Genomic DNA, 14,114 nt, shown 5'->3' with positions numbered 1-14,114 from the left:
CTGATTAAGGGAATACAAAAAACATCAGAAGGATTGGGAGTGCCTGAAAGTCAATACTTTTTTTTTTTTTTCTTAATGAATTATAATGTGTGGGTTTTCTTTTCCTTTATTTTCTTACAGATTTTATTTATTTATTAATGAGAGACACACACACACAGAGAAAGACAGGCAGAGACACAGGCAGAGGGAGAAGCAGGCTCCATGCAGGGAGCCTGATGTGGGACTCGATCCCAGGACTCCAGGATCACACCCTGGGCCAAAGGCAGGCGCTAAACCGCTGAGTCACCCAGGGATCCCCTGAAAGCCAATACTTTTAGTTGGGTATTCCCACTGGATCAGGGCCATATAGGTGACAGACTAGTGGGTTATGTCAGAGAGTCCCTGAATTTAGTGAGGTTCAATGTCCTCATGCCCAGAGCACCCAGCACGGTGGGTGACACCTGGTCAGGTGCCTGATTTAATCCGAGTAACTTCTCATCCAGAAGCCAGGTGTGAATAATGTGTGTGTTTGTATGTGTGTGCATGCCCGTGTATATCTGTGTTTTGTGTTGACTTAAAAATCAAACAAATAAAGACAACAAAATCAAGCCAAAAGGAAGATTACAAGGAGAAAAAGAATAACAAACCCATCACGAGGCCATACCCCTTGGGCTCCTAGCCTATTTCTCCTTTATGTTTCCACTCATTAGAAGGAATGATGTTTATGTCCTGACTCCGTGGACAGAACCAGAGCATCTTCGTACAAGTCTCAGACTCAAGATTCATTAAGAGTGAAAAGTATAATCTCATGTAAAACGATGCTGGTGGCATGTGGAAGCCCTCCTGCTAATGCCTAACTGGCTCGTGTCACACAGCTTGCACAAATCAGCACTTCCAAAGCTGTGCTGCACTCCCCAAACATTGCTGTGTTAATTCCCCCCTGCCAAACACCATCAGCTTCATTGACCACTTCCTCCTTCCTTGCTTAGAGACGATGTGCCCTTTCACCTTTTAAGGCAGAGACCTGCACTTTTAGGTTTTTTCTTTTTCATAGATTCCTTCCTCTGACATAAGGAGGGCAAGACTCCCAATCCCCATGGATCTCCCGGCTTTCGTGGTGAGCTAACCAGCAGGGGTACACGCTTGCTGCAGCAAAGTTGTTTTCTTTTGTTTGTTTGTTTGTTTGTTTGTTTGTTTGTTTGTTTGTTTTGCCGCAGCAAAGTTTTAACAAGAGCAGGAGGGAGGAGCTCCCTGGGTGGGAAGGGAAGAGGTGAAGCTCAGCCACTGAGTCTCAAATGGACTCTTCGAGTCCAAGGGCACCAGGGAGGAGCTCAGTGCTTGTGTGGCATCTCTCCATAGACAACTCTGTCCAAAAATACAATCAGGGAATCCCCTTAAATAGGAGATGGCTATGGGCATATATCCACCCGTAACTTCGATCCTATCCAAAATTGGAAAAATCTGAAACCTGAACACAAGGCAATGAGGTTGTGTTTGGAGCCAAACAGCACTGACATAATATTTAAAATACAAGACACAAAAGACAGCTCTCTGACATGAAAAACAAGCAAGACGGATTATGTAATCAAAGTTGCAGAAGTCATTCCAAAGATCAATGTACTTACTGATCATAAAGCAATGATTCTCTTACTAAATAAGACCACAAAGTTTAAAGCATTTAGTAGAGTGACTGGAAGTTACCAGTTACCCCCCCAGTGCCCCCACCCCCGCCCCATGGTAGCTGTTGCCGATGTTATTCATCTGAATCAATTAAAGCAGACTCGGTAAGATTTCTATTTGGAAATCTCTTTCTCAGTCACTTAGTTTATTAATGTATGAGCTTTTGAATAATAAAAAGGCATTGCTTAGAGTTCAGATTATTTCCCCTTGCAGTCTGACCTTTCCCAAATTACTAAGACTTGTGACATTTCTCTGCACAAAACAGTGATCCATAAACAAAGGCTCTTGTGGAAAACAAAACGCCCAGAAATACTCTTCCCACCCACTTCAAGAGTGTCGCTGACAGTGGGGGGTTGGAGGCCCAGGTGCTTCCACTGCTTGAACTCACAGTCTGCCATCAGGGAGGAACGAGACTGATGGGACTGAACGACTGGGGAGGCCGAGGAGAACTTACCCACATTCTTGTCCCATCTCTGCCTCCCCGCCCCTGTACCCACCCAGTCTCCAGGCCTGTCCTGCTGCAAATGGCCTTGGTGGTGCCCATTCTGCTCCTGTGTGGCTCCAACTACAAATACAGCCATTCATGCTGCAGCTTGGGTGTCTCGTGGGGGCTGACCAAGGTGGCCTCTGGACCACCACTGGCTCATGCTTGCCATTCATAGCATTTTCAAAAAATTTAAATTTGGATGTCTTTAGAAGGGGCATTGCTGTCAGGTTTACCCCCATTCCCGCCCACCACTCCCTATTTCCCTGGCTTGGATTAATTTCATTTATCACCTCTGAGTAGAAGCGTCTCCTCCTATTTTCTCTTGTCATGGCTTTTGATCCTGCACATGGTGCATCCAGGCAGGACCCACGGGAGGCCAGGTCTGAAGGAACCACTGTGGCTGCCTAGACTGACTTCACCCAGAGAAGACTCTTGGCCACAGTGCTCAGCCAGCTCCAATGCGGCAACTCCAAGACCAGGCAGCCGAATGCCATTCTGGTGGCTATTTGACAGCTTACCGACTGTGTACATGGATTTGTTTAGTGTTCAGAAAGAAAGAATAGAAATAATAGTTTGCTCTCTTTAAGAAATCTCAGCACCGAACGAGTTAAGAATTGCAGGTAGCCTGATAGCCTGCTTTAATGTAATTTCAATTTTTTTTTTTCTTTGCATCAGAGTTGTTAAAGCGATTCTAGTTTTCAAAGTTGGAAGGAGGGATTCAATTAGTTAGCTTTCCTGGAACTTTCTACTAATTAGTAAATTAGGTAGGAGGTTTTCTCTTCTTAAGTTTTCTTTCCTGAGCCCCCCCAAAAAGGGCTTCTCATGGGTCTATATTTTGGCCCCAAGGCAACCTTATTTCTTCTGAAACTCCATGTTAAGGTCATGAGAGTCCTTTCATGAATGGAGCTCTTTCTGAACAGCACCTTCAGGGAGGAGAGCACAGAGGTAAACCATTTCTGGTCCTGAGAAGTCAGTGTAATTATCCTGATGCTTATGGGTAGGGATATGCCCCCCCGAGAACGCACCCCTAGTGGCCAAGGTCACGCAGCCACTGGACTCAATCCACATTTGCTGTCAGGATAAACAGGCTGTTTGTAGCACTCTGTGGGGCCTCCAGCAAGAAAAGGCAAACATAACAAATGGCACATCTAATCACAGACCTCAGAGAATCACTGGAGGAAACACAGGGTCACTAGGGGTCCTGCCAAAATGCAGAATTTGGGGAAAAAAAGGAACACAATTAATAACCTGCTGCATCTTTGCAGAAGGATCTGGTAACGTCAGTCTTGGATTCTTGGCTCCAGTCCAAGGTACTGCAGCCCTGACTGTAAACACATTTTCCATCAGTGATAGATGTGGTGGCGTGGGCTGAGCCCCAAGCAGGTAAGAAGCAGGAGCATGGGTACCTACCTCCCTCAAACTCTGTTTGACAGTTCTCCGATGTCTCCTGCAGGCTCTCCTCCTCATTGATGATGATGTTCTCAATGTCCTTCATTGTTAAGTGGTCCCGGAAGGCGTGGTAGAGAATGTGCTTCAACTCCTCCAGAGTTATCCTCTGCATGTCGAACTGTGGGGACAGAGAGGAGTGAGAAGGTCTCGGGCACACAGGGGTGAGAACCCAGCTTGGGGCATGACCAACAAGCCCTAACGCCCCAAAGTTGGTCTGCTGAAGCTTCTCTCAGCTTTCCTGGGTAGCAGGTGAGTGGGTTTTCTATCATGTTCAGCTCCATGCATACTTGTGAACTTGGAGGGACTTACGGGAATACAGTGAGTGCAACATAGCCCTTCAACTGAGAGTCCTGGAGGAAAAAATGCCACCTGCTAGTTTGGCTTCCTACTCATCCAGCTATCTGCTGTCCCCTCTGCACACCCTGTGCACCTCACATCCTTTGGAGTTGTGTCATACTTCAGACAATGCACATGTCTCTAAAGATGATATATCTCCCAAGGAGCCAGCCATTCCCATCTTGCTTTATTTTTTTAAAGATATTTTATTAATTTATTCATGCAAGACACAAAGAGAGAGAGAAAGAGAGAGAGAGAGAGAGGCAGAGACATAGGCAGAGGGAGAAGCAAGCTCCCCGCAGAGAGCTCGATGTGGGACTCGATCCCAGGACAGGGATCACGCCCTGGGCCAAAAGGCAGATGCTCAACTGCTGAGCCACCCAGGTGCTCCCCCATATTGCTTTAAATATGTATCTTGTTTGGGGCTCCTGGGTGGCTCAGTCGATTGAGCATCTGACTCTCGGTTTCCACTCAGGTAGTGATCTCAGGGTCATGAGATCAAGCCCTGCTTTGGGCTTCCTGCTTAGCACAGAGTCTGCTTCTCTCTCTCACTCTGCTCCCCCTTCCACTCTCTCTCTAAAATAAATATATAAATCTTTAAAGAAAATATGTATCTTGTTCTAACAAGATAAAATTCAAGTTCAATGCCATGTTTATGAGGAAGAGAAGCTAAAGGGCAGGTGTAGCATCCCCAGGTATGGTCCTCTTGTCCTAGGAAGAGGACTATACTCTCCCACTCCATTTCTATCAAATTTGGTCATATCACTTTCTTGGCCAATGAATGTGAGTAGAAGTCACATATACCACATCCAATTAAAAGCTTTAAGGGGGATCCCTGGGTGGCGCAGCGGTTTAGCGCCTGCCTTTGGCCCAGGGCACGATCCTGGAGACCCGGGATCGAATCCCATGTCGGGCTCCCGGTGCATGGAGCCTGCTTCTCCCTCTGCCTGTGTCTCTGCCTCTCTCTCTGTGTGTGTGTGTGACTATCATAAATAAATTTTAAAAAAAGTAAAAAATAAAAAAATAAAAGCTTTAAGGGCCACTAGGCGATTCCAGCATGTGCTTTTTCCCCTCTGCTGTGACGACAGCATGCCTCACCTGGGGGCTGTTCCTTCTGTCTGGGCCCCAGAGTAAGGATAAAGTGGAGAAGATCTGCAGATAGCTGATAAAGGATAAGTAATGTGAATAAGAAATGCCATCTGTTGTTATCAGCCATAGAGATTTTGGGCTTGTTTCCTAACTTGGTTTAAGTCAATAGCACAAGAATTAATACGCAGAAGTGAGGCTACCAAAACAAACATTCTAAAATCTGATGGTCCAGGACCAAGTGAGAAATGAGAAAAATGTTATCAGAGGCTGGAAAGATAAAAACCCATGAATGCTATGCAGAAACACATTTGGTAAGTCATTGCCTATGATGACTAAAAGGACAGGTACATATTGAATGAGCTTGTGGCTTTAGGTAATAAGTTTGGGGAACAGCATGGTTTCAACTGGTTGTATCTGACAAGGTGCCACAAGAAAGAGGTGAGTTCAGAGTGAAAGAAATAACACGGAGAAAGACAAATATTATATGATTTCACTTATATATGGAATCTAAAAACAAGCAACCAAACAAACAAAACCCTGAACTCAAAGATTGCTGGTTGCCAGATTTGGGCGGAGGGTGGATGGTGGGTGAAATGACTGAAGGGGGTCAAAAGGTAGACACTTTCAGTTATAAAATAAATAAATTCTGGGGATCTAACATACAGCATGGTGACTACAGTTAATAACACTGTATTGCATATTTGAAACTAAGACAGTAGGTCCTAAAGGTTCTCATTAGAAGGCAAAAAGCGTGTAATTATGTGTGAGGATGGATGTTAATTAACATTTTTTGTGATGGTCATTTTGCAATATATACAATCATTCTTATACGTATAAAGCTAATGTAATGTTATGTGTAAATTCTCTCGCAATTTTTTAAAAAGAGAAAAAAAAGCGAGATGAGTTCAGGAAAGAATTTGTTGGTTTGCAAGCCAAGAATAGAGACAACTCAAAAATTCCTGGTCTTACAGAATGGAAAGAAGCAATTGTTTCTCATTTTCAACTAGAAAGAGATAAAACCCAGAAATGCTATAAATAACAAAACAAATCTAAGCGTTGCTTATTAAAACCTCTGAATATGTTAAGTGACTCTCCAAGGAAGCTGGTTATTAAGTTTAGAGAGAGTTATGTCTCAAAATAATTGTGGATGTGGCTATTAGCAACAGACAATTGAAATCAAATAGATTTTAAAAAATGACTAAGTTTTTGAGAGAGCTGTACTGGGCAAGAGCCAACAGCCTAGAATTAAAAGACTCGGTGACTATTCAAAACTTAAAATGATCTTTGGGCTTCCAACCTTTTATGGCCACAAGCCATTAGGAGAATAAGCTACACAGGCCCCAAGCAAGGCATATTTTCCAGAACCCTCATCAGATGAGTACTGGTCGACTAGTGCAAAGGATGGATCTCCGAGATGGTGAAGCTGGGAGCCATGCTTGAAATCATGTATGGACTCAAGAGCAGTTTCAGGAAGCAAAACTTAGGGTCTGGTCAAGGAAGATTCCTCACCCCGAAGTCTGTTTAACAAGATTTCAGAATTGCGCCAAGCCTTTGACTGTGATGTGTCTTCATTTTTTGTCTTTCTGGATGGGATTTTTTCGGGTGGTTAGCCTGAGTCTGTTCCCTTCTTAAATGTTGAGTGTGTGTATTGTGATGGGGGTGGGGAGCAGGAAGGGGAGAGTAGGGGGATTTGTTTTTTCAGTTTATATGTCTCCAGTTCAGGAGGAGCCATACCCACATTTTTAAAAAGATTTGTTTATTTAAGATTGAGACACACACACACACACACACACACACACACACGCACAGCATGACTGGGGTGGAGGGGCAGAAGGAGAAACAGACTCCATGCTGAGCAGGGAGCCCGACATGGGGCTCCATCCCAGGACCCTGAGATCATGACCTGAGCTGAAGGCAGAGGCTTAACCGACTGAGCCACCCAGGTGCCCCAAGCCACACCCAGATTTAATGTATATCATGAGATTCTAGATCTGGAGTCTATATGTTATCATTGGATGGAGCTTGTATTTCCCTTGTGGATGGAGGAGTATATTTTGTGCCTGAAGGAAGGAAAATGAAAATCTGTGAGCAAGAGTGTGGGCTGTAATAGGTTTTATTATTTCCAATTATTTCTTTCCCCTCCCTGTGAGAAGATTCTATTTCCCTGCCCCCCTGACGTTAGGCTTCAGCCAATTAAATGCCAGTGAAAGTCATATATGAAAGTGATGGATGTCCAAAGAGAAGTCTCAAAGCCATCTTGTCTCCTACCATTTCTTTCTCCCTTCTGTTACAAGAACACCTACACCAAATAGGGGCTACTCCTTTATTCTGGCTCCTAGAATGAATACAATGTGGAGCTAACTCACAAAGGGCATGTGATTTGAGAGAAATAAACCCTTATGTTGGTCATAAAAACTTTGGGATTTCAGCAGTGTAACTTGGCCAAGAATGAATACAGATAATATTTTAAATTAGTCTGGTCACAGTGAAAGAAAGTTCTAGACATCTTTCTTTCTCTCTCTTTGTAAGCAATCCTTACCTGCTTTAAATATGTCTTTATTCTAACAGATGAAATGGTGATACTAAAGTTTGCTGGAAATCTAAATGACTCAAGTTCAAAGCCATTTATGTAAGTAAGAATAACTGAAGTGGAGGTATGAAGTGGCTTTGTTTTCTGCCTGAGAGTTTACTGACTATACAGTGAATTATGACACATACTTAGGGTTGACCTATGGTCTAATGGCTCCTTAGATCTGATAGAGGAACATGTGGTTGTTAGCCAGGGTGCTGGGAGAAGGCTGGCAAAATGCATGGTGAGGGTGATAGATGTCACAGATGAGAAAATTTGGTCACCCACCCAGTGTGCCATGATCAAAGGTAAAAAGTGACAAAATCAAAGAGACTGAGAAAATGAGTAAGCATTTTCCTGGAAGACCAGCTGAAGGGCTGGAAGACCTGAAGAAACGGTAACCAGCTGAAAATTCACTGAAAATCAGAAATTAGGTTAAAAGAATCAGCCAGAGTATTACAAAGTGAAGGCAAGATGCAGATTCCAGAAATCTCTCTTCTATTCAGCCATCTGGGTCATCTTTTAATGACAGGATACTAATAGTTAATAGCAAAATTAATTATGTAGGATTCCAAGTTTTCTATATTGTGAGAATAAATCTCTTTTACAAGTTTGAAAGACATCACTATGCCAAAAAGTATTCCTTCCATGATTATCAGTCCCATAACTTTTTAATTTTTCTCGAGTCAATTTTGGAATTATGTTTTTTTTTTTCAGAAAACCAGCCAAAAAATTATCATGTAACTATACACACTAGTACCACAGTTTTAATTTTCCCTCAGTACTTCTTATATCTCATTTTGTATTTATAATCCTACTTGTTTTTCTTTCTTCTAGGTTTGGTTTTTGCTGCTTTATTCTGTTTGTCGTGGATCATGGTTAAAGAATGCAGCCTGTACATCTGTTAGTTTCTAGGAACATAAGGAGTTTTCCATCATGATATCTCTGCAGGGTCAATAACACAAACATATTTATCTTCATTAATTATATTACGTAGCCTTATAATTATAATCTGTTCTCTCCTATAACCTTATTCTCTGGGGACTGCTTGATTTGTCAAAGACCATGAGTAACGCATTAAAGTCTATGAAGAGAACTATATCCTACAATCCTAATATTTCTTAAATGAGGCTAGTCCTTAGTGCACAAAAGATTGATTTCCTAACTCAATAAATAGTTACTGAGGCTAACTCCATGCCAGACACTGATGGAGATGTGAAGGTGAGCAAGACCTGAATCTTGCTCTCCAAGGACAAGCCAATAAGTGATTTAATTCAACGTGTTATGAGCCATGACAAGTAGGAGCACAGGATGGCCTGGGAACCCCTGGGAAAGGCAGCAGGTTCTAGGCGGCTTCCTGTAGGACAGGCATGCAACCTGAGACCTAGAGGAAGAAGATTTGCCAGGTGAGTGGGAATGGGAGGAGGGCAAGGGGAAGGGAAGGGGGAAGGACATGATGGCCACAATTCACGGTTATACCAAGACCTAGGGTGTGAAAGCTGACATGTTCCATGAATGGACATAGATTGAGTTCTTATGAGGGCTGGGAACAGTAGAAGATGGTGGGAGATGAGGAGAGATCTGTGGGAAGGATGATAATCAGTAAATTCTGTGACATGAAGTACATTCACATTGTTGTGTAACTGTCACCATCAACCAACTCCAGAACTTTTTTCATCTTCCTAAACTGAAACTCCACATCCATTCAACACTATGTCCCCATCCCTTTCTCTGCTCCCCTAACTCCTGGCAACCACCATTCTACTTTCTGTAGATAGTCTAATATGAATCTGATACCTCATATAAGTGGAATCATACAGTGTTTATCCTTTTGTGATTGGCTAATTTCACTTTGGTTCGACTGTGTTGCTTCCACCTTGCGGCTACTGTGAATAATGCTACTACAAACATCAGTGCAAATATCTGATCTTGCTTGTCCTTGCTCTGTTTTCTCGGGTAGATACCATCCAGAACTGGAATTGATGAGTTATACAGTAATTCTAGGTTAAGTTTTTTGAGTAATGGAGCTTTGTTTTATCTTTTGGGCAGAATGGTGTGCCCCTAAAGGAGTTTTACTGGAGAAATTATTTCATTGAGTTTCAGCTTGAGAAAGATTATCCTCGGTATACAAGGGGCAAGATGATGAGATAGGACTCCATTGAAGCGATAGGTTTAGAAACCTACAGTTCTAGGCCCAGGAGGAAACCACTCCTGAGGTGCCACATCAGCAAATAAAAATTTAGATAAATTTTGTGTCCTTGTAAATGTTCCTCTTGAGAAGTGCAGTGTGTCCAGTCAGTCAATTCCCCAACACCAAGCTAATGCTGGGCCTTGTCACCCCAAACAAGGCTGACTGTGTGTCCCCAGGCAATCAGATATTTTCTGTTTTTCTCTTCCTTGCTCTTTATGCGTGATCCTAAAAAACCTTCCTGTCTCCCACCCCATTTTGCAGTTCTCCGAATGCAAACTGTCTGCTTCATAAAGTGTGAAAGTTTTCTTTCATCACCTAAATTGTCATCTTCAATCATTTTTTAACACTGGGCTATGGTGACTGAGAGAATGAAGAACCATGCAAGAGAGCCACGTTAAGACTGTGATTGGCAAGCCTTAATGATTCATTGTGTGTGGAGCATGAAGGAGAATGAGCCAATCAGGATGACGCCCTATGTTTTATGTTCAGCTGGATGGGAACAGAGAAAGAACAGGCCTAGACAGAAAGGAGACCAGGTGAATTCTGGATGCGTGCCCTGGAGGCCCCTGAGGGACAGCCCCACAGAATAGCCCAGGAGGATATCTAGATATGGGCTAATGATATAGCCTTGGAAGTCATTTGCATACAGATGATAATAAAAGTCATCAGAAAGGATGCCAAGACCAAGGGAGAGGGTATGGAGTATGAAAAGGCATTGGGCGGACATCAGGATAAACAGGTTATACCCTCCGTTACAGAATGGGCAGTGTGTATACTGTGATTTATCGTAAACGTATAGTTTTCATCTTCCATTTATTGTTCCTGGTTTCTGGCTCACAGCTCCCAAAACCCTTGGAATTTCCGAAGTGATAAGAGCAATGGGAGCATCTTTTGTTACAATATTTGGTCTCTTGGCCTCAGTTCCTGCAACTGCTCTCCAGCCATACATGGGTATTTTGTTATTCACAAGTCCCTTTCAACCCCAGCTGAGTTTGTTAGTGAGGTGACTTTTGGAAATTCCTAAGATGGAAAGCTGGTTGCCAGGGGAACCAATCATGTATACAGGGTCCTAACTTTTAGTCCCATCCCCTGATTTCCAGGGAGGAGAAAGGGGTTGGAGGTTGACTCATTCAGCAATGGCCAACGTTTTAATCAATTGTGCCTTCATTGTTATGAAGCCCCCATAAAAACCCAAAAGGAGGGGATTTAGAGAGCTTGTAGCTTAGTGAACCAGGACACTTCCATGTGTCACTGTGCCAGGCCCCAAACTCCATGAGGACAGAGCTCCTTTGTTTGGGACCTCATCCCCTGTATATCTTTATCTGGCCATTGATCTGTGTCCTTTAATATCCTTTGCAGTAAACCAGTAATCTGTGAGTAAACTGGTTTCCGGAGTTCTGTAAGCCACTCTAGCAAATTAATGGAACCCAAAAAAGGATGTCCTGGGAATCTTTGACTTATAGGCAGCCAGTCAGAAGTACAGGTAACAAACTGGACTTGCAGTTGGCAGCTGAAGTGGAGGGCAGTCTTGTGGGATTGAATTTTTTTTTTTAAGTTTTCAAGTTTTATTTATAATGGGAGAATAGTTCCAAGAGATGCCAAGCTTCCAGATGTATTATTGGCTATAAAAAAAAAAAAAAAAAAAAAGGCTACATGGCTGGATTCAATCTGCTAATATTTGTGAAGGAGTCTGAAGTGCTGAAGTGGAGGGCAGTCTTGTGGGATTGAATCCTCAATTTCTAGAATCTGATATTGTCTCCAGGTAGATAAGGTTGGAATGGAGTTGGATTGTAGGACACTCAGCTAGTTAGTGTTGGAGAATTGCTTGGTAGTGTGGGGAAAAAACCCACACATGGGAGTCAGGTATAGGATTGTACTATACCTTTTATCAATATACACAACCAGTCATTAAAAAAATATTCAAGTGCCAAAAAAAAAAAAAAAAGACCAGTAAACACCCCCGCCCCACAGACTCTTAAATAGGGAACAAATGGGTGGTTGCCAGAGGGGAGGCAGGTGGGGAGATGGGTGAAATAGGTGATGGGGATTAAAGAGTACATTTATCATGATGAGCACCAAGTACTGTATAGAATTGTTGAATCGCTATATTGTACACCTGGACCTAATACGATGCATGTTAAGAATAAATAAAAATTTAAAAACAAAAACCTAGAAGCCCTAAGTTTCAAGACATATCAAATTACTTTTCAGATCACCCATGCTATCAAATGATATTAAATTTCTCAGGCATATATAGTCCAAAATAATTTTCTAAAAATTTAAGTGCCTTCTATTTGAAAAAAAAAAAAATCTGTTTTTACATCAGTATGGCTATGCTTGTTTTCTTTTTGAATGGATTTTCTGCTAAATTCTTGTCTTCTTTTTGGTTCTTAAACTTTCTGTGTTGTATTAAATACATGTCTCTTTATTTTTATTTTATTATTAAATTTTTTTAGATGGGGGAGGGGCAGAGGGAGTAGCTGAGAGAGAATCTTAGGCAGACTCCATGCTGAGTGTAGAGCCCAATGTGGGCTCCATCCCAGGACCCTAGGATCATGACCTGAGCCGAAATCAAGAGATGGATACTTCAACTGACTGAGCAACCCAGATGCCCCCAATACATGTCTCTTTTAAAAAGTATGTGTCTTGTAAAGAGAATTGAGTTGGATTTTTAAAAAAATCTAACTTCAGATTCTTTGCCTTCCCATGGTGGAGGCTAATTACATTTTTCTATTTCATAAACATTTTTGGCTGTACTCTTCTTATTTCATCCTCTGCTTTCTAGACTTCAGCTTTATCTATAGTTTCCTTGCTTTTTGTCTTTTGCAAAAAATAAAAAATAAAACCCCTAACCTACAGTTATCCTAGTTTTGGTTATACTGGGGGATATCTTTCCATTTATCAAGTGCATTACTTAAGCTATAATTACTTATATATCAAATTGAAGAAATTAAATTGCATTTTCTCATCTTCCCTTGTACATGATAAGAAAGTTTATAATATCTTTATTTCTAACCTCTTATCCAACACTTTACAGTCTTGGTTAAGTTAAATTGGAGATTTATTATGACACATTTCCTACCATGTGCATTTTCTAGAATAGTGTTTGGTTTCTACATTTAATTTTACAACAGAATTTATAACAGCTGCTGCCATTTCATTGTATTTGATTTCAATACTCATTTATTATTTTTTTTCATTTATTTTTCTATGATGGTCCCAACCCTGAGTACCTGATTTTCAGCCAAATATCTACTAAGAGGACTTTTAAAAATAGTTTGATAATGAAGCATTTGTGAACACATTTTCCGAGTTCTTATAATCTGATAATACGTTGTTCCCACCATCTCCTATAACAGAAAACTTAGCTTAGTATGAAATTCTAGAATCACACAAATCTTCCCCTGCAAGCTCTGTTGAAACTCCTCTGGATCTTCTATTGGTTAGTATGGCGGGGGGGGGGGGGGGGAAGCAAAGAGATCAGATGGTGGCCTAAGTTTTTACTTGGATGATCATTTCTTTTTTCTTCCTGGACACCAGCAGGAATAGTGCATTATCCACTGAATTTAAAAAACGTTTTCCATGCTGTGTTGTTATATGTTTTTGGAGTGATCTTGGCTGGAGTTTTGTGAGGGGGTTTTTAATGTTTACACTAATGTCATTTTCTGCCTCCTGCTGTCTTGGGACAACCACTTTGATTATTGTCTTGCTCCTGTTCCATCGAATAGGTCCTTTCCTCTGGAACACACATTATTCTAAAAATCTCTACCATCGTTTACATATTTTCCAACTTTTCCCTGATCATTTTCATCTCTTTGCTTTGTATTTCACATCATTGATATTTTTCCTCATTGATAATTCAGCTTCTACTCTCTCCAGTGAAGGTTTTATTTCTGCAGTGTTGTTGATTCCTTCTGTCATTCTTTTAGTCCATTCCCTTTGTCCCCAGATTGTTATTGTTGCTTTTTTAAAAATTGATCCAAAATCTCTTGCATTGCTTTTAAAGATTAACATATTAAAGAATATCAAACAGAATCTCCTACAATTCTTCCCTGATGCACTTTTCAGAGGCACCTCCTCCTCTGTATCTTTTTCCTTAGGCAAGCTACATTGTCATTAATCTGATGTTACAGTTGCTGCTGTTTTTGTGCATCTATACTTGAATGAGAAAATGCAGGACTTGCAGAAGAAGAGACTAGGTGGGCTATCTTGGTCACTCACTGCCCGGTTGGTCGCGGGATTTTTGCTGAGCATCAGGAGCTGTGGGTACCCCGAGCTCCATCCCTGATTCCTGGGGCCATAGCTCGGGTGCCACTTTGTGGGTGCAAATTCTC

General features: G+C 41.8%; 1 protein-coding gene across 12 annotated transcripts in view; it reads right to left on the bottom strand.

The window, feature by feature from the left end:
• Positions 1-14,114, bottom strand: part of CALN1 (calneuron 1) — a 544,567-nt gene that overhangs the window by 16,067 nt on the left and 514,386 nt on the right. For all 12 annotated transcript variants that reach the window (XM_072752791.1, XM_072752802.1, XM_072752797.1 and 9 more), the window contains one exon: positions 3,557-3,713. In XM_072752791.1, coding sequence (XP_072608892.1) covers positions 3,557-3,713 — 157 coding nt within the window. The remainder of the gene's footprint in view (positions 1-3,556; positions 3,714-14,114) is intronic.

Source organism: Vulpes vulpes, chromosome 3 (assembly GCF_048418805.1).
Source record: "Vulpes vulpes isolate BD-2025 chromosome 3, VulVul3, whole genome shotgun sequence".
Taxonomy (NCBI): Eukaryota; Metazoa; Chordata; class Mammalia; order Carnivora; family Canidae; genus Vulpes; species Vulpes vulpes.
The sequence above is the reverse complement of the archived record's forward strand: the minus strand, read 5'-3'. Positions and strand labels throughout refer to the sequence as shown.